At 46.9% G+C, this 25,286-nt stretch overlaps 1 protein-coding gene across 2 annotated transcripts in view; it reads left to right on the forward strand.

Moving 5' to 3' along the window:
• Window positions 1–23,402, forward strand: part of MAML2 (mastermind like transcriptional coactivator 2) — a 292,052-nt gene extending 268,650 nt beyond the window's left edge. For both annotated transcript variants that reach the window (XM_029048321.2, XM_029048320.2), the window contains 3 exons: window positions 11,640–11,840; window positions 17,266–17,377; window positions 19,259–23,402. In XM_029048321.2, coding sequence (XP_028904154.1) covers window positions 11,640–11,840; window positions 17,266–17,377; window positions 19,259–20,259 — 1,314 coding nt within the window. In that variant the 3' untranslated portion in view covers window positions 20,260–23,402. The remainder of the gene's footprint in view (window positions 1–11,639; window positions 11,841–17,265; window positions 17,378–19,258) is intronic.
• The last annotated feature ends 1,884 nt before the right edge of the window (window positions 23,403–25,286 follow it).

Raw genomic sequence — 25,286 nt, forward strand, 5'->3', positions numbered from 1 at the left:
CATTGAAAGGACAAGATGTGTTTCCCTGCCCACAAGGAGTTTACATTCTAAGGGGTGGAGCTTGGTCTCAGATGGGAAGGAAGAGTTGGGAAGGGGACCGGATTGGGAAGAAGGAGCCTGGACATGTATGCAGCTGTCTTCCTCCCTGTATTCCCCCACCCTCGTAGTTCTACCCTCCCACGCTTCAGCTCTAATGTAATCCGAGACCACCTTTTGGGGAATCACCACTTCTCCCCTTCCTCCCCGGCTATATGAATTCAACAAAGAAAGAGCATAGGAAGCCGCGTGACCTAGTGGGTAGACCACAGGCAAGGAAGTCAGAAGGACCTGGGTTCTAATCCCAGCTCTGCCACTTACTTCTCTGCTCTGTGACCTTGGGTGAGTCACTGAACTTCTCTGGGCCTCAGTTACATCATCTGCAAAATGAGGATTAATACTATGTGCCCCATGTGGGATATGGACTTTTTCCAGCCTGATTAGCTTGTATGTACCCCAGCGCTTAGTACAACACGTGGAACCTAGTAAACGCTTAACAGATACCATTAAAAAAAAAAGCCATCCCAAAGGGTAAAGATCACCTAAGAATGCATTTGTGGCCAATACAGGATCCACAGTCCTAGCCACATTAGGCACACACAAAAGGCTGTCACTTGTCATCTTGCTGCATTCAATGTTTGAAACGCCTGGCGTTGTTTTCTCTTTTGCTGCCTTGTCTCTCTGTCCGAGCGAAGGTTTTGCTCAATGAGAACCACTCCCTTCATGTCCTCAGTACCCCAGATAGGTCTGTCCTCAGGAATTGCCTGACAGTTCTCAGCTGGGAAGGAACATTGTCTGCCCCTTTCCTTGATCTTATCCTTAAAATGCTCACCCCATCCCTCTCAGTCACACACTTCTTTGAAGCCTTGGCACAGAGCCAGGTAGTACCACTGCACAAATGGCCGAAGGCTGACATTCTCATAGAAGGGACTCAGGAGAGGCATTGAGCTGAAGTTTATGGGAGCAAATTCCACAAACATCCCCACCGTTGCATTCTAATACTAGCAGTGCTTGGTTTCTTAACAGAGAGCCTTAACAACTGGCCTAAATTTCTCCACTTGCAACTTACGCTTCGTGCTTCGCACCCAGTAAGCGCTCAATAAATACGAGTGAATGAATGAATGAATGAACGAATGAATGAATGAATCTCATCCCTTTCAACCCTCAGTGAAACAGAGTACTCTATTCTATCTGACCCCTGGACGTGTTTGGTGACCATGAGTTAGGTTTCTGCCTCGACCTCTCTCTGTGCTTTTAGTTGTGCAACATCAATGGTGTATGTCTGCCGACTCAGGCCGTGCATGTAGTTGAAACAAGGTCCAAAGAGTAGACCAATCTGGAATTCACTGAGGTTGGGTATTTGTTCTCCAAAAATCTGGCCTTTAATGGGCTTTCCTGGGCAAGAGTTAATTGGGTCATCTTTGATTCAGGAACCAAAGTTTAAGCCGTAAAACTTAATGCAACAGTCAAAAGGATGGAGTAAGTAATCCAGATGGGCATAAATAAAACCGCCCTCAGTTTGTTGAGACCTTCCCAACTAAACCATGCTGGCCAGGTCAGCACTGGCATGGGGCGATCAGCCAATCACCAAGTATTTACTGAGCAGCCACAAGGAATGGAGTGCTGTATTAGATGCCAATGACACATATTCTCCAAGACCAAGGAGTTCACATTTCATTCTTTTGATCGGTGATTTTTTTGAGTGCTTACTGTTTGCAGAGCACTGTACTAAGCACTTGGGAGAACACAATACAGCGGAGTTAGCAGACACATTCCCTGCTCACAAAGAGCTTACAGATTTTCCCAAAGCCTTGGTTTTTATCACTGCCCCCCTCTCTTTTCTCATGATACTTATTAAATGCTTACTGTGTGCCAGGTACTGTACTAAGTACTGGGATAGATATAAGATAATCAGATTGGACCCAGTCCATGTCTTATATGGGGGTTACCCTCTTAATCCCCATTTTACAGAGGAGGCACTGAGGCCCAGAGAAGTGAAATGACTTGCCTGAGGTCACACAGCAGACAAGCGGCTGAACCAGGATTAGAACCCAGGCCCTTCTGAATCCCAGGCCTGTGCTCTATCCCCTAGGCCATGCTACTTCTCATTTCACTCCAGAGGACAGTGACCGTAAGGTTCCATCTTCATGGAGCTGGGAGAGTGGCAATCCAGTCTGCATTCTGTGCGTGTAAAGATGGTCTTTTGCCCACCCATGTGTTAGCTATTTGCCACACCTGGTGTTGCTTTCACAGTTGCCACTTATATCACGCTCCGCCGAAGCGTGCGACTAGTAAACCTTAACTAAAGGTGAAAGGCTTTGGGGTTGCTGATTTTATTGTTGTTAGCCAGACCTATGGTAAACTATGTCTTGCTCTAAGCCCCCCACCCCCCTCCTGGTGGATTTGGGAGAGAATGTGAAAGAGCAGCAAAATTGAAGGAAGGTCAAAGAACACAGGAAACAGAGGTAGAGGCAGAGCCCTGGCGGAATCAAAGCAATAGCATGGGTTGAAGAGAAAGAAGGCGTAAGCGACACCATTTAATTTCACTTGTAAAAGAGGGTGGCTGCTTAACCAGGGAGGGGAGGAGGGGTGCCAGACCACCAGAGATGGAAGTCGGACCCCAACAGGGTTCGAACTCACTGTACATTTCACCCAAGGCCACTGCTTCATTCACTGGCTTCAGAAGCCAGGAATAAACTGGGATTTTTTTTCTGATGAAAAGTGTTTCCTTGTTTCAGAGCCTTGAAAGAAATCCCCCCAAGCTGTGTAACATTCTCGATAGAGACTAGCCTTGCAAATATCAGCTTGAAAGACGAGGGCCGAATCATTGAGGTTTAAGTTCATTATTATTACTTATTATCGTTATCCCTTCAAGTGCCTGCTATGTGTCAAGCACCGTTCTAAGTGCTGGAATAGAGAAATGGCATAACATAGTGGATAGAGCATGGGCCTGAAAGTCAGAAGGTCATGGGTTCTAATCCGGTCTCCGCCACTTGTCTGCTGCCTGACTTTAGGCAAGTCACTTCGCTTCTCTGTGCCTCAGTTACCTCATCTTAAAATGGGGATCGAGCCCCATGTGGGACAGGGACTGTGCCCAATTTGATTTGGCTGTACCACCCCAGAACTTAGTACAGTGCCTGGCACATAGCAAGTGCCTAACAAATACCACAGTTGTTATTTTTAATCAGTTAATCAGGTCATATGTGGTCCTTGTCTCACATTTATCTCTTCCTCATGCACCATCTTCCCCTTCTTTTGCTGCACTGCCTTCACTTTGAACAAGGAGAGATAGTGGGGCTGGATGGACAAAAATCCCAACAGTGGAAACCAGAAATGATAATTGTAATGCTGCTTAAGGGCTAACTATGTACCGAGCACTATGATAAAGGCTGGGGTAGTTACAATAGAATCAGTTCAGTTACAGACTCTGTCCCACATAGGACTCAAAGTCTAAGTAGAAGAGACAAGAGGAATCCCCATTTGAAAGGTGAGGAAACTGAGGGACAGAGAAATTAAGTGACTTGCCCAAGATCACACAAAAGACAAGTGGTGGAGCCGGGATTAGAGTTCAGGTCTTCCTATTCTCAGCCCTGTGCTCTTTCCACAAAGCCATGTTTATTCAGGAGGAAAAACTGCCTCTAAACTAAATTCCTCCTAAATTATGCACTACTGTAAAAAGGGAGGTTATAAAGCTGGAAAAAGTTAATGAACATATCAAAGAGAGAAGAGTCAAGGGAGAAAGAAGACAGTGCACTAAAACAAACTCCCCAAAAGAATATGACCCGTGTCTCTCCCAAGATCCGGTCCTCATTCCCATCATTTTTATCTGGGCTAAGATCAGCTATGAGACACCCGCACTCATTACCAGTTTTAGTTGGCTTGGTTTAATGGTGGGCAATTGTCAGATTCCTCTTTAGGTTTATTTTTGCTATGATTATTAACAGCATCCCGAGCTGGCTCTCTGGTGAATGGAATTAATGGGTTATTTTGGATCAAGCTGCTGTGTAGAGAACCTCAAAAATGTTATTAGCAAAGGAACGTGCTTGAGGAATTGTTTCTCTGTTGCTTTGCTCCCTTGGATTCATGGGTAAAGAGCTAAAGTACACTCTCAAAGGATTTCCATGTCAAGGACTCAGCTGTGTTACCTCTAGACAGTAAACTCCTCTTTTTATGGTAGTTGTTAAGCGCTCACTATGCACCAGACACTGTACTAAGTGCTGGTGTAGATACAAGGTACTCTGGTTGGACACGGACCCTGTCCCACATAATAATAATAATAATGTTGGTATTTGTTAAGCGCTTACTATGTGCCGAGCACTGTTCTAAGTGCTGGGGGAGATACAGGGTAATCAGTTGTCCCACATGAAGCTCACAATCAATTCCCCATTTTACAGATGAGGTAACTGAGGCCCAGAGAAGTGAAGTGACTTGCCCACAGTCACACAGCTGACAAGTGACAGAGCTGGGATTCGAACCCATGACCTCTGACTCCCAAGCCCAGGCTCTTTTCACTGAGCCACGTGGGGCTCACAATCTTATTCCCCATTTTACAGATGAGGGACCTGAGGCCCAATGTTGGTATTTGTTAAGTGCTTACTATGTGCAGAGCACTGTTCTAAGCACTGGGGTAGACACAGGGGAATCAGGTTGTCCCACGTGGGGCTCACAGTCTTAATCCCCATTTTACAGATGAGGGATCTGAGGCACAGAGAAGTTAAGTGACTTGCCCACAGTCACACAGCTGACAAGTGGCAGAGCTGGGATTCGAACTCATGAGCCCTGACTCCAAAGCCCATGCTCTTTCCACTGCGCCACGCTGCTTCAGAGAAGTGAAGTGATTTACCCAAGGTCACACAGCAGACAGGAGGCAAAGCCAGGGTTAGAACCCAGGTTCTTCTGACTCTCAGGCCCATGCTCCAACCAGGGACCATGTCTATCAATTGTTATATTGTACTCTCCCAAGCGTCTAGTAAAGTGCTCTGCTCAGGATGAGCGCTCAGTAAATATTATTGATTCGTTGATCTCTCACCTCAGGAAGCTTTGTAAAGGCCATTTCTCCTCCTGCTCCTCCTCTTCCTCTTAACACTGGCTCCTCCAAACCACCCGCTCCACCTGCAATAAACATTGGCGCTCAGCCGATCACTGAGCCCTCATAACTCACTCAAACTCCACCTCCATCTGCTCCAGACGAGCACTCAATCTTTCTTGGGGAAAGACCTGACCCTACCATCTGCCCCGACTTCCAGGAGCAATCCACCATCCAAACTTCCGGCACCGTCCTCCTCCATTCGTCTGCCACTAACCTCCACCTTTGGGGGATAAAGGAGTCAGTCCTCCCGTGGGTCCAAAGAACATCCTCCAAAGACCACTGCTGCTTCTGATTATTATGATATTAACTTCCCTGTGTTACAGCCAGGCTTTTGAGGGAGGTTATTGCAGGAGGGGAGAGGTTAGAAAAGGCACTAACTGGGTTCCTTCCTCCTTCCCAAATAAGTTGGGGAATCCCTCTCTTTATTCACTCATTTGTTCAATCAATCATATTTATTGAGCATTTACTGTGTGCAGAGCACTGTACTAAGCACTTGGGAGAGTACAATACAACAATTAACAGACACATTCCCTGCCCACAATGAGCTTGCAGTCTAGAAGGGGGAGACTCACTTCAGATTCACCCCACATCTCTGCCCCTGGATGGCCTTGACCCTTATACTTTTTTTTTTATACTATGTGTTAACTGCTTACTAAGTGCCAGACACTGTACTAAGCACTGGAGTAGACACAAGCTAATCAGGTTGGACACAGTCCATGTCCCCCTTGGGGTACACGGTCTTAATCTTCAAAGCCCTTCTGAAATCACAGCTCCTCCAAGAGGCCACCCCAATTCATTTTCCATCTCCCCACTTTATATCACGCCCTCCTGCTACTTACACCCTTCTGTGCCCCCTAAACATTTATATGCCCTTTTCCATACTAACTTATGTCCATGTCGTCTTTTTCCTCTTTCAACTCTCTGTTATTTATATTTGTGCCTGTCTCCCCTGCTAGGCTGTAAGCTCTGTGAGGATCAGGTCTAACTCTTAAACTCCTAGTACAGTGCTCTGCACACAGTAGGTACTCAATAAATACTATTTATTGACTGCTGTGTTTTGTTGGTTGTTGGATGACTTTGGGTGAGTCACTTAACTTCTCTGATGCTCAGTTTCCTCATCTGTAAAATGAGGGATTAAATACCGCTTCTTCCTCGCCCTTAGACTGTGAGCTCCATGTAGGAGTGGGACTGTAGCTTAGCTTAGCTTGTGTCTACCCCAGCACTTAGTACAATGTCTGGCATATAGTAAGCGCTTAAATACCATAAGTGATTATGATAATTATTATTTATGGTATCTGTTATAATTATCTTCTTACTGTTGCTATTATTATTATATTGTTGTTCTTAATATTATTATCTAAGTTTTGGAGGTGGGTGGATTTTGATAAGTGAGCTTTGGTGGCTCAAATAAGAGTTGCTTCAGTGACTTAACCCTCACCCTTAACGCAGACTGTAGCTTGGCCAGCCCAGCCTGTAGAGAATCCTACAACAGTCGAGACAGTTAGTTCATCGTGTCTAGAAATAGGTGGCATCATTGGTAACCAGTGCAGGAGGCAAATATTTAAGAGGAACAGTTAAGCCAGTTTATCGAGGCCGGGGTGTGGGGGGACGGCAGAGAGAGAAAGGAAAAGAGAGGCGAAGCAGACAAACCCAGACGACCAAAAACAGACAGCCACAGATACCGAGAGTAATAAACTGAGAACGAGAGGGAGAGACAAGGAGAGAAAGAAAGATTGATTGAATAGCAAACCCGTCTGTGAGATCTACTGTACAAACTTGCCCAGCTGGGTATTTTATCTTGAATTTAGTATTGCAAGCTGCAGATGCTGAGTTCTGGAAGCCAAGAAAAAGAAAGGGGAACTCACTCGGTGCCAAGATAGTCTCATGGATGTCAAGTTGCTTACATGACTTCATTTTCTTGAAAAATTGTAATAAATTCCCCCCTCCAGAAGAAAAAAACTGAAGAAAGAGAAACAGAGAGTCATTTTGCCCAGGGTCCCTTAACAGAGCAAATTGGGTTTGAAAGACGAGAACAATATCTGGTGATTGTCTCTGACTGTTTTCAGTCAGTCACAGTGCCACCATAGAGTCCTCTGAACATTTGTGCTTGCCGGAAAACGGGCTGAATTCAGAGAGACTCTGGCTATTTTAACATACTTCAAAAGGACCTCGTTTCTTTTTTTTTTTCATCTGGGGCACACTGAATGAGACCCAACTCTTACTATCTTGGAGGGGAATCAACCCTGCCTGGCAAAGCCCTTGCATTACATTAAAAGGGAACCAAGTGGTGGGCCTCGCATTTTAATTAGATTAACATCTTTTTCAAAGATCTCTCACATCGCCTCCCCTGATTTACAGAAGGGCTGCTTTCAAAATGGGGGTGGAACTAGGCCCCAAACTCTGGGATTTGTTAACGGGATTTACATGATTATCTCCCTTATACACACTGCTTCTTTGACTAGAAATCCCAAGACTTTCCTTCTTCCCTGATGACTTTTTTTCAGAAACCTCTAGTGGGCTCTTAGGATTGCTAACGATTTTTTTTTTCCACTGGATAAATGTTTCTACCTCCACCCCATAAAGATTGCACTGTAAATTTGGAGTCCAGGTGAGTTGAACTTAAAAGACTCAAATGTGACAACATAACAAGAGGCAAGAGCCTTTTGGTGCATACAAAGTGGCCAAGACTACATTCATTCAGTAGTATTTATTGAGCACTTACTATGTACAGAGCACTGTACTAAGCGCTTGGAATGTACAATTCAGCAACAGATAGAGACAATCCCTGCCCAACAACGACTCACAGTCTAAACATTGGCTTTTTCAACCACACCTCACCCTCATCAGTGTCTTCTTTGAATGTAAAGGACAACTCTCCCTCTCCTTTCTCTCTTCCTCTCCCTCTATTTCTTCCTTTCTCTTTTCCTCTCCCTCTCCTTATTCCTCTCTCTCCTCCTCCTCCTCCTCCTCTCCTTCTGTGTGTGTGTCTCTCTCTCTCTCCCTTTCCTCTCTGCTTCTATTTCCCTCTCCTCCCTCTCCCTCTTCCTCTCCTTCTCTCTCTCCCTGTCCCCCCATGTCTTTCTCTCTCTCTCTCTCTCTCTCTATATGGAACAGTGTGGGAAGCAGCATGGCATAGTGGAAAGAGCATAGGTCCGGGAATCAGAGGCCCCAGATTCTCATCCCACCTCTGCCACTTACCAGCTGGGGGATGTGGGGCATGTCACCTAATTTCTCTGTGTCTCAGTTCCCTCGCGTGCAAAATGGGGATTCAAAACCTTTTCTCCCCGCTGTTTACTCTCTGAGCCCCAGGTGGGACCCGATTTTCCTGTATCTACCCCCTGTGTTAAGTACCATGTTTAGTATATGGTAAATGCTTAAGAAATACCACAGTTCTAAAGAGGAAGATAGTTTTCAGGCACGGGTTTAAAGAACAGTGGCTAATTTTATTTTGTGTAAACTAGGAGGCACTGAGTCAAACACTTAGGGAAGATGCAAGAAAGTCTGGATCATACACAATCTCTGTCCCATAGAGAGCTCACAGCCTAAGAGGAAAGAAGACATGTAGCTCGTATCTATTTTACTGAGGAAACCATGGCACAGAGAAGTTAAGCCACTTACCTAAGGTCACACAGCAGGCAAGTGGAAGAGCCGGGCCTAGGACTTGTGTTTGGCAAGTTGACAAACTTCCATCTGTCGGGCTAAGGGGCATATCGCCTTGACCAGATGCTTCATGCGCTATGGAGGGAAGGGGAAGACCCAGATGACTTCAATTAATGCAGGCTGAACGTGGACAGAGTTTAAGCAAGATCGAAGTTCACTGAGATCCAAGCCAATTCATGCCTAACAGAATTTTCCTTTCAAAACCATTGATGTGCAGAAGTTTGCACAACATGCTGGCAAGGCCTGCAGCGCTAAGGAAAGAGGTGTTTTGTGTTTTACAACTAACGTAAGGACAGAAAAATGCAGCCGTCGCTAAATCGGAATTCTTTCCCTCATCACCGGAATGTGCCAAGCGCAGGGAATGGGTGAAGCAAGGGCGAAAGCCCGTAAAATTTGCTGGGGTGGCTGAGCTTTTCGTTGGAAAGATGCCCGCTTAATGCCACTGAAAAACAGTCTCCCTGTATTTCATCCTTGATCCCAGTCCCATCTGTGTCCAGATGATTCTGACTGTGATGTCTGCTCCTTCTCCCACCCTCCTTTCCCCTCTCCCAGACCGAGGGAGAGAGGGGCCCCAGATGTTTGTCAATCAATCCATCAGTGGTGTTTATTGAATGCTTACTGTATGTAGAGCACACTTGGGAGAGTACAAGGAGAGAGGATGACACACAGGTGAAAGATGGAGCTTTGTAAACTTCATGGAAATTAAATGCTCCCGGCTCATAGAATGTGTGCAAGGCTCCTCTCCATACACCACTTTTTCTGTTTATCTTTTTTGTGTATGGTATTTGTTAAGCGCTTATAATAATAACAATAATAATGGCATTTGTTAAGCGCTTACTATGTGCAAAGCACTGTTCTAAGCACTGGGGTGGATACAAGGTGATCAGTTTGTCCCACGTGAGGTTCACAGTCTTCATCCCCATTTTACAGATGGGGTAATTGAGGCACAGAGAAGTTAAGTGACTTGCCCGAGGTCACACAGCTGACAAGTGGTGGAGCCAGAAGTGCCATGGTGTGCCAGACACTGTACAAAGTGCTAGGGTAGATACAAACTATCAGGTTGGGAAGAGTCCCTGTCCTACTTTGGGGCTCCCAGTCTTAATCCCCATTTTCCATCTGAGGTAACTGAGGCCCAGAGAAGTGAAGTGACTTGCCCAAGGTCACACAGCAGACAAGTGGCAGAGCTGGGATTAGAACACAGTTCTTTCTGACTCCCAGGCCTGGGCTCTAGCCACTGGGCTACGCTGCTTCTCCGTCCTTTCTCCTTTCCCTCTTCCCTCTTTCCTTCCTTCCTTTTTTCCTCTCTCCTCCTTCCCTCCCCACTCATTTCTTCCTTCATCCCTCTCTTCTCCTCTCTTCCCTCCTTTCCTCCTCCCTCCCTCTCCCCTCCATTCTTCCTCCTTCCTTCCATCTCCCTTCTGTCTTTCCCTCCTTCCCTCCTTTCCACCAGTGTTAAACCTGACAACCTTCTAGACATCACAGACCTCATCCTTCCACCTGAGGAGACTTTGGCAAGACTTTGGCAATCTGTCCGGCCAGTTCCACATGTAGTCAGATCAATTTCTATTGAGTATCCTGATTGCTTCCCTCCCCCACCCACCACCACCACCGTTCCCACCACCATCCAGGGGCTGAAAAATCCTTATCAGATTTGGTGGTAGAGCCCAGCTTTTAGACCGGATCTCCGTGGTCCATCTAGGTAGATCAGACGGCCAAGACTGTGTGAATCTGCAGGCCAGGGACTGTGTCCAACCTAATTAACTTGCACCTATCCCAGCACTTAGAACAGGGTTGGATGCATACTAAACACTTAACAAATATCATAGAAAAGGAGTCATTACACTGCATGTCATTTCTATAGCGAGGCCTTTTCTTCAGGGCTTCTGCCAAGGTAAAGCCTTGCTCTTAAATGGGACATTTCATCCTAAGTATCCTAATGTATGTCACGGACCCTGAAAATCCTTCAGTCTGCCCACAACTATTTACCAAATGCCTACCTGCTGCAGAGTGCTATACTAATCATAATTATGATATTTGTGTAGGGTTACTTCGTGCCCAGCATTGTGCTGAACCCTGGAGTAGATACAAGATAGGTGGATAGAGGCCCTATCCCACATGGGGCTCACAGTCTGAAAAGACAAGGAACATGTCTACCGACTTTGTTGTATTGTACTCTCCTAAATGCTTAGTGCAGTGCTTTACACACAGTAAGTACTCAACTAAGTAACTGGCTAAGTAACTAGTAGTCAACTAAGTAAGTAACTAGCACCGATTGATGAAAGGGAGGTAATTTATTGCCCTTTTTCAGATGCGGAAAATGCCACACAGCAGACAAGTGGCAGGACTGAAATTATGTCAGGGAAAAGTGCTGATTCTGTTATACTCTCCCAAGCGCTTAGTACCATGCTGTACATATAGTAAGCACTCCATAAATAACTTTGATTGATTATTAGATAAGTACAGTACTTTACACATAGTAACTGCTCAATGAATATCATTGATTGATTGATTGATTAAAACCTGGGTCTCCTGATCCAGAGCCCATACTATTTCCACTAGAACAAGCTGCTCCCAACTAAATTGGAATTACAAGCTACCTGGGTCTAGGGAGGTAAAGCTAGAGTTATTAGCTCCATTTGGGTGAGTGTCGCACCTTGTGATGAGCATATAAATCATTCTCCCTCAGTTCAGAAGCTGTTCCCTGGCCTGCACTTAGTCATTAGGCTCCATCTTTAATGAGCTCAAAAAGGTCCAGATCCTCAGCTTGTGATCTGCACTTTTTTTCCCTCTTAATTCCCCAAATTTGTGTGTGTGTGTGTGGTTTTTTTTTCAACTACTCCTTCCTCCCCTTTAGGATCAGCACTCTGTGGTCAGCCAGAGCTCAGGCCCGAGTTCGAGTCCCAGTTCCTGCTCAAATCCAAACACTGGAAGTGGTTTCATGAACTCCCAGCAATCGATGTTGAACCAGCAATTGATGGAAAAGAAACAGGCCCTGCAGAGACAGATGATGGAGCAAAAGCAGCTTCTCCTCCAACAGCAGATGCTGGCAGACACGGTAATCCTGCTTTCTGACTTCTCCTTCCCAGAGAGCAGCGAGTTAAATCAGTAGAATGCTTTCTGTTCCTTCTGGTTTTCTACCTGGAAACACTAAATGTAAAATCTGTAATTTATTTATATCAATGTCTGCCTTCCCCTCTAGACTGTAAACTCGCTGTGGGCTGGGAATGTGTCTGTTTATTCTTACGTTGTACTCTCCCAAGTGCTTAGTACAGCACTCTGCTGTAAGTGTTCAGTAAATACGATTGACTGAGTGGCAGCAGGAGAGTGAGGAGCACGTTGATCGTCTTACTACTGGACTGTGAGCTCCTTGTGGGCAGGCCCATTCTTTGTGCTGGCTTCACTTCTTTTCTAAGTCCCCTGTGAGTGAATATGCATGCAATTATATGGAGTGACTGTGTCTAAATTAAATCCGGGGATGAAATGGAGGCTGTGTAATGGATCCTATTTATTATTAAAAAGGAAGACTGCTGCCTTTAATAGAGAACTCAAGGAATAGCTAATTGCACACGTGAGAAGAGAGTGGGGAATATTTGCAAAAGTCCCAGACTCAATGTGGAAATCAAGGCAGCCCAGACCCTGCTTTAAGTCAAAGGCAGAGTTGGACAGAGCACTGCTACCATTTGCCTTAAAGAACAAACTCAAGCCGTTCCTCAAACGTTTAGGGTACAGACACAGCAGAAGGGGGTTTTGCTGCCCGCTTTTTCCCTCGGTTTTGAAACCTGGGTTTAAAGCAACTTAATCCTTATGTTTCCGATTCATTTACACTTAGCTCATCCAAATTGCATTTTTAAGAGCCATTTGATGTCCAAGAAACCTGTGAGTCTTTTAGGGTTTTTTTTTTTGTTTTTCTCTGTAGAAATAAGAATGTGTGTTTGGCAGTGGCAGTTTGTTGTGTTTTGTTCTCTCAACTAATTCCACTCTCTGAAGGTTGGGAGCCGGGTTTGAAATCCCAGAACCACCAAAACCCAGACTCTCCCACCCTTCTTCCCACCACTCTCCCTCTTCCTCAGTTGCCCACCGCTCTCATGGGGCTTCTTTTTTATTCATCTTCCACGAGAACAAGGGTCACGCTCCTTGTTTTTACTGGCAAATTATTTTCAGGATGAAAATGCCTGCTCTCTCATGGCATCAGAGTGACATTTGTCCCAGTGTTAGAGGCACATACAAGGAATCCCCACCAGGGACGGGGGAGGGGAGGTGGTGGTGGTGTGTGTGAGTGTGTGTGTGTTTGTCTGTAGGCAGGGGTGCCCTCACACATAGATGGTTGACGATAACAATCACAGTATTTGTTAAATGCTTAATATGTGCATATAAATTCCCTAGACTGGAAGCTCTTTATGGGCAAGGAACATGTCCACTAATTCCATTGCGCTGTACTCTTCCCACGTGCTTAATACAGTGCTCTGCACCCAATAAGCACTCAATAAATACCATTAATTGATCGATAACCTGATCGAACAGAATATCTATCCCACATGGGGCTCACAGTCTAAGGGGGAAAAAGAACAGGCATTTAATCCCTGTTTTCCAGATTAGGAAACTGAGGCACAAAGATATTAAGCGACTGGACTCACGGTCCTCCAGCAGGCAAGTGGTGGAGCCGGGATTAGGACCCAAGTCTCCTGATTGCCAGGCCCAGGTTACTTCCACTGGATCACACTGCTCCTGTCCGCTAGGTCGCCCCCAGTTCTGACACCCCTCCCCCCGGCATTGCTACCACCAAACTCTTAACTTCAGGGGCTACCAAGCCAAAAGGGCAAGGTATACAGGGCCATGGACAAGGTGGTGTAGGAAGAAGGGAAACAATAAGGAAGAAGTATGGGTCTAGGACTCAGAGGGACCCCGGTTCTAATCCCACCTCTACCAATTGTCAACCGCGGGACCTTGGGCAAATCACTTCACTTCTCTGTGCCTCAGTTCCCTCTTCGGTAAAATGGAGATTAAGACTTTGATCCCCACATGGGACATGGACTATGCCCGACCCTATTTGCTTAGATCTTGTGCATAATGGATGGAGCGCGGGCCTGGGTGTCAGAAGGTCATTGGTTCTAATCGCGGCTCTGCCACTTGTCAGCTGTGTGACCTTGGGCAAGTCATTTCACTTCTCTGTACCTCACTTACCTGATCTGTAAAATGGGGATTGAGACTGTGAGTCCCATAGAGGACAGGGGCTGTTTCCAGCTCAATTTGCTTGTCTCCACCCCAGTGCTTAGTTCAGTGCCTGGCACATAGTAAGCACTTAAATACCACAATTATTATTGATTATCATTATCTTCCCCAGTGTTTAGCGGGGTACACGGTAAGCACTGAACAAATGCCATAACAAATAGAAAAGGAAAAAAACCAAGGGCTCTCAGGCAGCAAGCACAGTCACATTTAGACCCAGATTGTCCGTCCTCTTTGTGGAAATGAAACTGCCCTGGAGTAACTTAAAAAAGTCCCTGGAGGCTCACTGGGAGACATGGCCCCACTCTATTCCTCCTCTCTGATGCCCAGGATGAGGAGGGTGCAGAAAGCAGAAGTCAGCAAGAAAGAGAGTGGGAGGAAGGGCAGGTAGTAGGCAATAAGAGATAGAGTAGAATAGTAGCCCAGTCACAATTGGAGGTCACCTCTCATTCGCCCAGACTCTTGGACCGGCCATCCAGGTTGCATTCTCGAGCTAGATAATCGGTCAATCGATTTGTATTTATTGAGCCTTTACTGCGTGCTGTACTAAACGCTTGGGAGAGTAGAGTTTGACAGAGTTGGTAGACGTGCTCCATGCCTGCAAGTAGCTTACGGTCTGAACTGCAGTAGGAAAAATAGCAAATCACATGCTTTACTTTGGGAGCCTCTGCCTTCTGCTTGAATCCACTCAGTCAATTCATAGTATTGTTTCTTTAGCAGAACATTGTACTAATCGCTCCTTGGATTGTCCAGATGGCACAGTGAATGCTTCTAAACAACCTAGTAACTCTGCCACTTGCCTGCTCTGTCACCCTGGGCAGTGGATAGAGCACAGGCCTGGGAATCGAGAGGCACCTGGGTTCTAATCCCAGCTCCTCCACTTGCCTGCTGTGTGACCTTGGGCAAGTCACTTCACTTCTCTGTGCCTCAGTTCCCTCATCTGTAAATTGGGGATTGAGACTGTGAGCCCCAGTTGGGACAGGGACTGTGTCCAACCCAATTTGCTTATATCCACCCCAGCGCTGAGTACAGTGCCTAACACAAAGTAAGTGCTTAACAAATACCACAATTATTACTATAATGCCTCTGTGCCTCAGTTTCCCATCTGTAAAATGGGTGTTCAATCCCTATTCTCCCTCCTACTTACACTGTTAGCCCCATGTGGGATAGTGACTGTGTCTGGTATGATTATTTTGTATCTACCCCAGTGCTCAGAGCAGTGCTTGACTTATACTAAGTGCTTAATTAATACCACAGTTATTATTATTATTATTATCCAATGGCTCCTACTCCATTCTAATCCTCCTTGACCTCTCTGCTGCCTTTGACACTGTCGACCATCCCCTCCTCCTCCATACCTTATCTCACCTTGGCTTCACGGACTCTGTCCTCTCCTGGTTCTCCTCTTACCTCTCTGGCCGGTCATTCTCGGTCTCCTTCGCTGGAGCCTCCTCCCCCTCCCATCCTTTAACTGTTGGAGTTCCTCAAGGGTCAGTTCTTGGCCCTCTTCTGTTCTCCATTTACACTCACTCCCTCGGTGAACTCATTCGCTCTCACGGCTTTGACTACCATCTCTACGCAGATGACACGCAGATCTACATCTCCGCCCCTGTCCTCTCCCCCTCCCTTCAGGCTCGCATCTCCTCCTGCCTCCGGGACGTCTCCACCTGGATGTCGGCCCGCCACCTAAAACTCAACATGAGCAAGACTGAGCTCCTCATCTTCCCTCCCAAACCCGGTCCTCTCCCAGACTTCTCTATCACCGTGGATGGCACAACCATCCTTCCCGTCTCTCAGGCCCGCAATCCCGGTGTCATCCTTGACTCGTCTCTCTCGTTCACCCCACACATCCTATCCGTTACCAAGACCTGCCGGTTTCACCTCTACAATATCGCCAAGATCCGCCCTTTCCTCTCCACCCAGACGGCTACCTTACTGTTACGGGCTCTCGTTATATCCCGGCTAGACTACTGTGTCAGCCTTCTCTCTGACCTCCCTCCCTCCTCTCTCGCCCCGCTCCAGTCTATTCTTCACTCCGCTGCCCGGCTCATCTTCCTGCAGAAACGATCTGGGCATGTCACTCCCCTTCTTAAACAACTCCAGTGGTTGCCTATCGACCTCCGCTCCAAACAAAAACTCCTCACTCTAGGCTTCAAGGCTCTCCATCACCTTGCCCCTTCCTACCTCTCCTCCCTTCTCTCTTTCTACTGCCCACCCCGCACGCTCCGCTCCTCTGCCGCCCACCTCCTCACCGTCCCTCGGTCTTGCCTATCCCGCCATCGACCCATGGGTCACGTCCTCCCGCGGTCCTGGAACGCCCTCCCTCCTCACCTCCCCCAAACTGATTCTCTTTCCCTCTTCAAAACCCTACTTAAAACTCACCTCCTCCAAGAGGCATTCCCAGACTGAGCTCCTCTTCTCCCTCTACTCCCTCTGCCATCCCCCCTGTACCTCTCCGCAGCTAAACCCTCTTTTTCCCCTTTTCCCTCTGCTCCTCCACCTCTCCCTTCCCATCCCCACAGCACTGTACTCGTCCGCTCAACTGTATATATTTTCGTTACCCTATTTATTTTGTTAATGAATTGTACATCGCCTCGATTCTATTTAGTTGCCATTGTTTTTACGAGAAGCTCTTCCCCTTGACTCTATTTATTGCCATTGTTCTTGTCTGTCCGTCTCCCCCGATTAGACTGTAAGCCCGTCAAACGGCAGGGACTGTCTCTATCTGTTGCCGACTTGTTCATCCCAAGCGCTTAGTACAGTGCTCTGCACATAGTAAGCGCTCAATAAATACTATTGAATGAATGAATGAATGAATGAATATTATCATTATTATTACCCTCTAGACTGTAAGATCGTAGTGATCAAGGAATACGTCTGTTATATTGCCATACTGTACTCTACCAAGGGTTTAGTACAGGGCTGTGCACCCAGTAAGTGCTTAACAAATCTAGTTGACTGACTCATCATCCCAGTGCTTTGCAATAGAAAAGCTTAATAAATGCCATAATAATAATGTGATAATTTTGCACCCATCCCTGTGTGTAGCATCGTACGTGTCGAAGAACATGTCTACCAACTGCAACGTGCCCTCCTCTGCACTTAATATTGTGCTCTGCACCCAGAAAGCGCTCTGTAAATATCATTGATCGATTTATTGATATAGTAAAATGCTTAATATACACCCTCACTATTAGGAGAGTTCACCTAATCTGCAGATAAATTTATATCTCGCTGTCTTTTGTTTTTTCTAGGAGAAAATCACTCCTGCAGATCAGTTAAACAGACATTTGACTCGTCCTCCCCCAGATTACAAAGACCAAAGAAGGAACTTGGTCAACATGCAGCCAACAAGCCAGTATTCCGGTAAGTACTCGAATCCGGAGAAAGTACCCCCTGCCAGACAAAGAATGAAAACCTGCATTATTCATTCAATCGTATTTCATTCGATCGTATTTACTGAGCGTGCCGACTTATCTGCCTTGTCTCTGAGTTGCTTTCCATTTTCCTCCTGGATTTTTGACTCAGCCGTCTGAGTAGACATCGGCAGGCTTCTTCCCATCTTTCCAGGGGAAGACGCTGAGAACCGAGACATGAAGTGACTTGCCTGAAGTCACCCAGATGTCCCTAGGCAGAGCCGGGATCCAAATCAAGGGCTTCCAACTCCCAAGCCTGTACTGTTTCTACCAGAGCCTGCTGCTTCTTCTCCCCGTCCTTGCCCGAGCCCATCCTAGTTCCCTTCCAACAGCATCTTCCAGGCACCCTTAAGCAGAGGATATTCTTCCCGCCCCCTCACGAACTGTTTCTGTACATAGCTTTATATTCAATTACCATCTCCCCCCGCACTAGAATGTGATTATTATTATTATTATTTTTAATGGATTTGTTAAGCACTGACTGTGTGCCAGGCACAAGTAAATTGCTTGAGGGCAGGGATCATGTCTTCTGTTAACACTGTCGTACTCTCCCAAGAGTGTAGTTTAGAATACAGATCAAGCTCTCAGTATGATTGATTGATTGATTGATTGATTGCCCCACCTCACTTGCTTGGGTACAGTGAAGAGAGGAATGGGAGGAATTGGGAGGAAAAAACAAATGCTTGAGAAGCGCAGCATGGCCTAGTGGAGAGAGCCTGGCCTTGGGAGTCAGAAGGACCGGAGTTCTAATCGCCGTTCCACCACTTGTCTGCTGTGTGACCTTGGCAAGTCACTTCACTTCTCTGGGTCTCAGATACCTCATCTGGAAAATGAGGTTGAAGGCTGTGATCCCCACATGGGCACGCACTGTGTCCAACCTGATGATCTTGTATCTACCCCAGCGCTTAGTAGAGTGCCTCGTGCAGAGCTAAGTGCTTAAAAATATCATTAAATAAATGAAAAATAAAATAAATAAGAGGGTGAGCCCAGTTCAGTAACTTCAGAGAAAGAAGAACAGAAGCCTACTCAAAGGCAGCTATCAATTTAGCTCCTCCTCTAGGCTGCAATAGCAACTCTGTTATATTGCAGTCTCTCAAGCATTTAATACAGTGCTTTCACACAGTAAGCACTCAATAGATATGTTTGATTGATTGATTTCTTGTTTGCTTTATCTTCATGGAATATAAGCTCCTGTCCAAGAGAGGGATAGATGTTTGTTAGTCCAGACGGAACAGACCACCTGCCTGAAATTACCTGCGGTGAGCCCAGTTCTCTCCAATAGGCCACGTAGTTTCTCTGTCAAGTGTTGTCATAAACTACAGTGTCATCAGTGTCGTCGCCACCGTGCAGCAAGGACACAGTTCTGAGAGTCAGGAGATCCGGGTTCTCTTTCAGCTCTGCCCCTGGCCTGCTGTGTGACCCTGGGCAAGTCGTTCACCTCTCCGGGCCTCATTTATCCCAACTTTGAGATGGAGGGGATAATACCTGCCTCTTCCTATCTCACAGGGAGGTGGTGAGAATAGAACAAGGGATCGCCGTGGAGGCTCTTGGGGAAAATAAGAGTGCTCTTCAGAGAGAATGCATTGTTATTAACCTAAGCAGTACCACTTAGTCCAGTCCAGAATCCCCCCTCCATCTGTGACGTTTGAAGGATGCCTGTAGGGTCACTGTGAAAGTTGCTTCCTCGGCCTCTGTCTTCTTTTTGCCCTCTTTCGATTCAACCCTCAAAAAGGCAGGAATTGGCAGAAACGACTTGTTGCTGAAAAGGAGACACCCACCCCACTGACACACACATACGCTGACCCAGCTCTCTCTCTCCTTCTCTCCTTAGGGGCTTCAGCAACTGTGAGCTTGAACTCCAACCAGACCCTGTCTAACCCAGTGTCCACCCACAGCATCTTAACCTCAAACCCCAGCCTTCTGTCCACTTCACACGGAACCAGAATGCCTTCTTTGCCCGCCGTTCGGAACATCGGAGTGTATGGCGGTCTGCCTTGCAGTCAATCCAGCGCGTACCAAATGGCCCAGCACAGGAACCCCAACCAACTGATAGGGCAGACCAATCCCATGATGCCCCGGGCCCCCGCCCTGGGGCCCGGCAGTGGCAGCGGCCCCAGCGGTGGCGTGGCCGCCTTCGGGGCCGGATCGGCCGTCGGTTCCCAGCAAACGAGGCCTAACGTAAACCACGGGGCGACCAACGTCCCGGCACCCAGGCCGCCCAATGTGCTGCTCGCTTCTGGCTCTCCGGCCCAGAACTGGGCCCCTCCGGAGGGGGCCGCGAAGCCACCGGAGGCCCTGAAGCCGACGGGTGTTCGCTTTCCCCCCAACTCCCCTGCTGCCTATACCCCCAATCCATCTCTGCAACGGGCCATCGGCAACCAGCATTTTAGCCAGCAGGCCGTGCCTGCCCCGAGCCAGTTAACGCCGGCGGCCCAGATGAAACCCCTCAGCCCCATGACCCAGACGTTAAACGGACAGGCCGTTGGCCCGCTCAGGGGTCTCAGCCTCCGGCCCAGCCAGCTGCGAGGACAGACCGTGGCCAACCTGACGCCCTCGGGGACGGGCTTGAATCCGACGGGCGCGGGCCTGACGCAGGCCCCGTCCCTACCGTCCGGGGCTTTCCCTTCTTCGAACCAAAGCTCCCGGGCTTTTCAGGGCACCGACCACGGCGGCGACCTGGCCTTTGACTTTCTCAACCAGCAAGCCGACACCATGGGACCCGCACTGAACAGCGATTCGGACTTCATCGATTCCCTGTTGAAAACCGAGCCCGGCAACGATGACTGGATGAAGGACATCAACCTCGACGAGATCTTGGGGAGCAGCTCTTAAAGGAGGACATGGGTCCCTTGTGCCCACCACCCCCCAGACCCCGGCCCCAATGCCGAGGCAGGGTCTTCCGATGACTCTAAGGAAACCCGAACGTTGACTTTTCTATTTGCCTTTCACTGCTCGGGCCTTGGGAGATTCTGGGGTGTGAATCGGGGTGCGCATAAGTGTCCGCTCCAGCAGAACCTTTGGTCTGAAAGCGGGGTAGGGACCTTAAATCAGAAGAAAGTTAGAATCTGGGGTAGTAAACCACGGGCCTCTAAAGTGAGGCCTGGCCAATGTATTCAAGTGGTCCTGGAGAAAAACCAGACCCCAAACCCTTTTTTTTTCCCTTCCCAAAGCAAAAATGGCAGATTTGGCTTCTCGTTAAGCCTCTGCTTAACGACCGAAAGATAGTGGCTTCCTTGACCACAGAACCACCCTTACTCTGACCCGAAGACTTCTGGTTGCCATGTCACCACGTGTCCCTCGCTTCGATTTCTGACATTCTTGAAGCTTCCTCGAAGGGCTTCCAGGCCCTTCCGGAGCTGTCGGAAAGCACCTCCTATCAGGGAGCGTCGGAAGCGGGATGAGCAATTTTCTTCCCCCCGCCCCCTCACTGCTCTGGGCCCAAGTTTGGAGCTCTTTGGGCACGTGGCAAACGGTGCTGTTCTGAGCCTTGCAAAGGAGTCTGGGAAACCTCTGGGGAGAGCCACCACTTGGGATTGAAAATGCAATTTCTTCCACCCGTTCCAAGTTTTTGAACAGAACCAACCCCGGCCTAAACCTTTCTCAAACACTGGAAATGCCTGTGGGCATTAGAATTCACTTTTCTCTTTGAATCACTCTCAACTCTCCAGCTGGGCAGAGTCACAAAGGGCGTTTATTTGGCTCAGAGTGTCAGTTGGGGCGTTGGGGAGGGGGGTGGTAGCTAGGGCAGGGGAAGAGGTGGTGAGAAAGATGCTTGTTGTATAAGCACCTCCTGCTGGTCAATTCCAAAGATGAAGGTCACACTTTTTTGTTGTTTTGTTTTGTTTTTGCTGGGAGCCATCCCTCTTCCCGGGGCTGAGCTGAGACACGATTTCTGAGAGTAAAGGAAGTCTGGGGCCGATCGCCAGGGCTTACATGAGAAGAGACATCCTAAGTACCCAGATTTATCACCTGGATCTTCCCAGGCCTAAAGAGGCTGGGTGGGAGGTACTGAGTTCCAGGGGTGCTCGTGATCCTTGGTGGGGAAGCCACAACTGGAATGAAACCAAGTTGCCCCTTGTCTGGCATCCGCTCCGTGGCCAAGGCCAATCAGAATTTGCCTTTCGACGAGGCCCGTGTTTGAACAAATCCATGACTTTTCCTGCTTGGCATAAAACCCATCACTCGGGAAGGGCAGAAGGCCTGCCTGCCCCAGACAGCTCGCCCTTTGTTCACATTTGGCTTTTAGGGTCCAGGTGTCGGTCTCTGGACCGCATCCTGCATCACCACATCGACATGCGCCTTGCTCGATTTATCTACAGAGTGGGAATCCTTTCGCAGACTTGATTCCCACCAATATGGTGTCTGAGAGGAAAGCGGTGTGATTAAACATTTTTAGGGAATAAAGGTTAGGGTTGCCCTTTCAGTAGACATAAATTGGCATTCTTCAAAGGTGAATGAATGAGACACTCATACCCCAGTTCTAAAATGTCAGGTTTTTCTGTGTTTTTTTTTTAAAAAAAAAAAAACAAAAAGCATTTTGGCTTTCTGAAGGATCTCTCGCCCATTAAGACAGCTCGATGCACTTAGCCTACACCATCGACTCCCTCCCCGCTCAGAGCCGGGTTGTACATAGAAAGAAATGCTTCATTTTGTAAACTTTTGTAAAAAATATTTTGGTAGAAATAACTGAAAAAACATATCCTTTGGGTTATATTTATACATATGTGAAATAAATATGCTATCAGAAAGTTATATTTTATACAAAAAGTAATTTGTTACCTTTTGTATGCTAACATACAAAGTTTTGTATAATAGGATGGTTTATTTTTAGCCATATACTTACAAACCAGAGGGGGTCGAGTGGGAACTTTTGAGAACTATTAACAAGCTGACCAGATCTATACAAATTCTGAAACCTCAATCTGAAAACATTCCAGGTTTTGATGCTTTTTTTTCCTGCATTCATAGTCTCTTTTAAATCATATCTCTTGTGTGCAGGGGTTATTATTATTAATTAGGCTGTATGTGCTGTATCTGTCTTAGTTGCATATGGTCTGCTGTGGGCCTTCGGATTTTTTTAAATCAGTATTCCCTCAAGCTGAAAGAAAGCCTGACTGCACATAAACACCTGTGTTTTAGCCTTCGCTGTGTGATTGTGGATGCAGATAGCGATGGGCATACATATGTCTAAATCCACCCACACCTGCTAGCGCTCTGCAGCTGCACTTGATTTCAGCTTCTTTTTTACCCTAAGGAAACTAGTATTTTTTTTTCAGTAGCAATCAGAATTAAGCAAGGTTAAATCAATCAGAATGTTTGGAATTTTTTTTCCTCATGTGAATCTCATAATTAATGTCTATTTATTCAGCTATTCATTAAAATACAGGAATATTTTCAAGAATAATGTATCCTATAGTTTCTGTTTGCTGGCAGCCGATGGGCAGGGAGTGTGTGTTGTATCGTATTCTCCTGAGTGCTTAGTACAGTGCTCTGCCCTCAGCGTGTGCTCAATAAATGCCACTGAATGAATGAGTATGAGGCAGTTTCCCCGAGCTTTAACACGATAGGGCAGGTCGTCACAATCGAAATGTCAACAGAGATGGGTATCCAAAACTTGAGCGACTTTGATTTTAGAGCTACTGGAATATAATTAACCATTTTCTGAAACATCAGACCATGGCAACGGTAGCATTGTGTATCTTCCTGGCATAATACATAGGAGACATAGAGTTTAGTTTTATCGAATCAAGGGCCTCAACAGTGTCGGCAGACAATTCTATGCTTTGTTGTTAAACCCATTGAGGAAGAGAAGTGAAGCTCCTCCTATAAATGACTGCACTAATATCACTTGCATCTATGTACCACGGCATATACCCTTAACTTGTAAAGTACTTCAGCGTGTAAAGCAATTATTTTGTACTGTGTGTAATTCAGTGTGTTTTCAAAAAAAAAAAAAAGAAATAGTTCCAAAAATATCCAACAGTGGCCTGAATCTGATTCAGACGTTTGACCTGGTTCCGTTCTGCTTTAACCTATAATCAGATTTTGCTCCCACAGAAACCTCTCCTATTGTCCCTTAATCCACATGTTGATAAAATCCAGCATACATCTCCAGCCCATTTAGGTTCATTCATTCATTCAGTCATTATTTATTGAACGCTTACTGTGTGCAGAGCACTGTACTAAGAGCTTGGAAAATAAAGCAATAAAGGGAGATGATTCCTGCCCACAGCGGGCTCACAGTCTAGAAGGGGGGTAGCCAGACATCCACACTGTAGAGCATGATGTCATGTGTCCTGAAACCACAGACACGGCGCCGCTCCAGCCGGAAAGGGATGGCATCCTCCCACTGGGGGCAGAAGGAGGGTCTTCTAGAATCCCAACATGCACCTTACCCAATATCCCAAAATTCCCTCCTCTTCCCTCCCGCAGGTGAGCATGGGAACTTGGGAGGGAGACCGTTGGCTGCCGAGATCATTCCCGAAATTTCCACAAGGAGATAATTCTCTGAGAAACTCAGTAGTCATGGAGGGAGATGACATCGGAAGTGTTGGTCGATGGGTTCTTTCAGTGGCCCGACTGGGCCCGAATGGATGACCGAAGGAGGCTGCGGCTTGGATCATCGCTAACATGGTAAAGGTGATGGTGGTGATAATTATGGTATTTGTAAAGCACATACTCTCTGCCGAGCACTGTTCTAAGTGTTGGAGTAGAACCAAGCTAATCAGGTTGGACACAGTCCCTGTCCCACACAGTCTTAATCCCCAATTCGCAGAAGAGGTTACTGAGGCACAGAGAAATTAAGTGACTTTTCCAAGGTCACACAGCAGACAAGAGGCAGAGCTGAGATCAGCACCCACAGCCCCTGACTACCAAGCCCATGCTCTTGCCACTAGGCCAAGCTGCTTCCCAAAGCAACATGGCAGTAGTAATAATAATAATAATCATCATCAGGATATTTGTTAAGCTCTTACTATGTGCAAAGCCCTGTACTAAGTGCTGGGTGGATACAAGCAAATCAAGTTGGACACAGTCCCTGTACCCTGTGGAGCTCTCAGTGTCAATCCCCATGTTACAGATGAGGTAACTGAGGCCCGGAGAAATTAAGTGACTTTTGGGGCTTAGCAAAAATAAGAAAGAACAATCCCCAACCTGATAGGCCATCACTGAGGCTCTCCTTTTTTATCTAGTGGTATTTGTCAAGTGGTTACTATATGTCATGCACAGTTCTAGGAGCTGGGGGAGATACAAATTTATCAGGTTAGACACAGTCCCTCTCCCACATGGGTTGCACAATCTAAGTAGGAGGGAGTAATAATAATGATTGGGGCATTTATTAAGCACTTACTATGTGCCAGGCATGGTACTAAGCACTGGGATAAATAGAAGAGAATCAGGTCAGACAGTCCCAGTTCCAAATAGGGCTCACAGTTTTCGTCCCCATTTTCCAATTGAGGAAACTGAGGCACAGAGAAGTGAAGTTGCTTGCCCAAGGTCACATGGCAAGCAGTTGGCAGAGCCAGGATTAGAACCCAGGTCCTCTTTCCGCTAGGCCACACTGCTTCTCCTACAACCTAAGGAGCCCCGGTTCTTGTCAAGTCCCAGGGAGAAGGTGTCTACCATAGGCCACTGAAGGCCCAGAGTAGCTCTGGCTCCAGTGTGGAGGGCTTACATCTTACAGAGTAAACACCTAACAAATATAACAACAATAAAATAATGATGATGATGATGATGATGATGATTGGGGAATTTGTTTAGCACTTACTCTGTGCCAGCACTGTACTGTACTAAGCACTGGGATAGATACAATATTACCAGGTCGAACACATTCCCTGGTCCACATGAAGCTCACGGTGTAA

The sequence above is a fragment of the Ornithorhynchus anatinus genome, chromosome 20 (assembly GCF_004115215.2).
Source record: "Ornithorhynchus anatinus isolate Pmale09 chromosome 20, mOrnAna1.pri.v4, whole genome shotgun sequence".
NCBI classification, from domain to species: Eukaryota; Metazoa; Chordata; class Mammalia; order Monotremata; family Ornithorhynchidae; genus Ornithorhynchus; species Ornithorhynchus anatinus.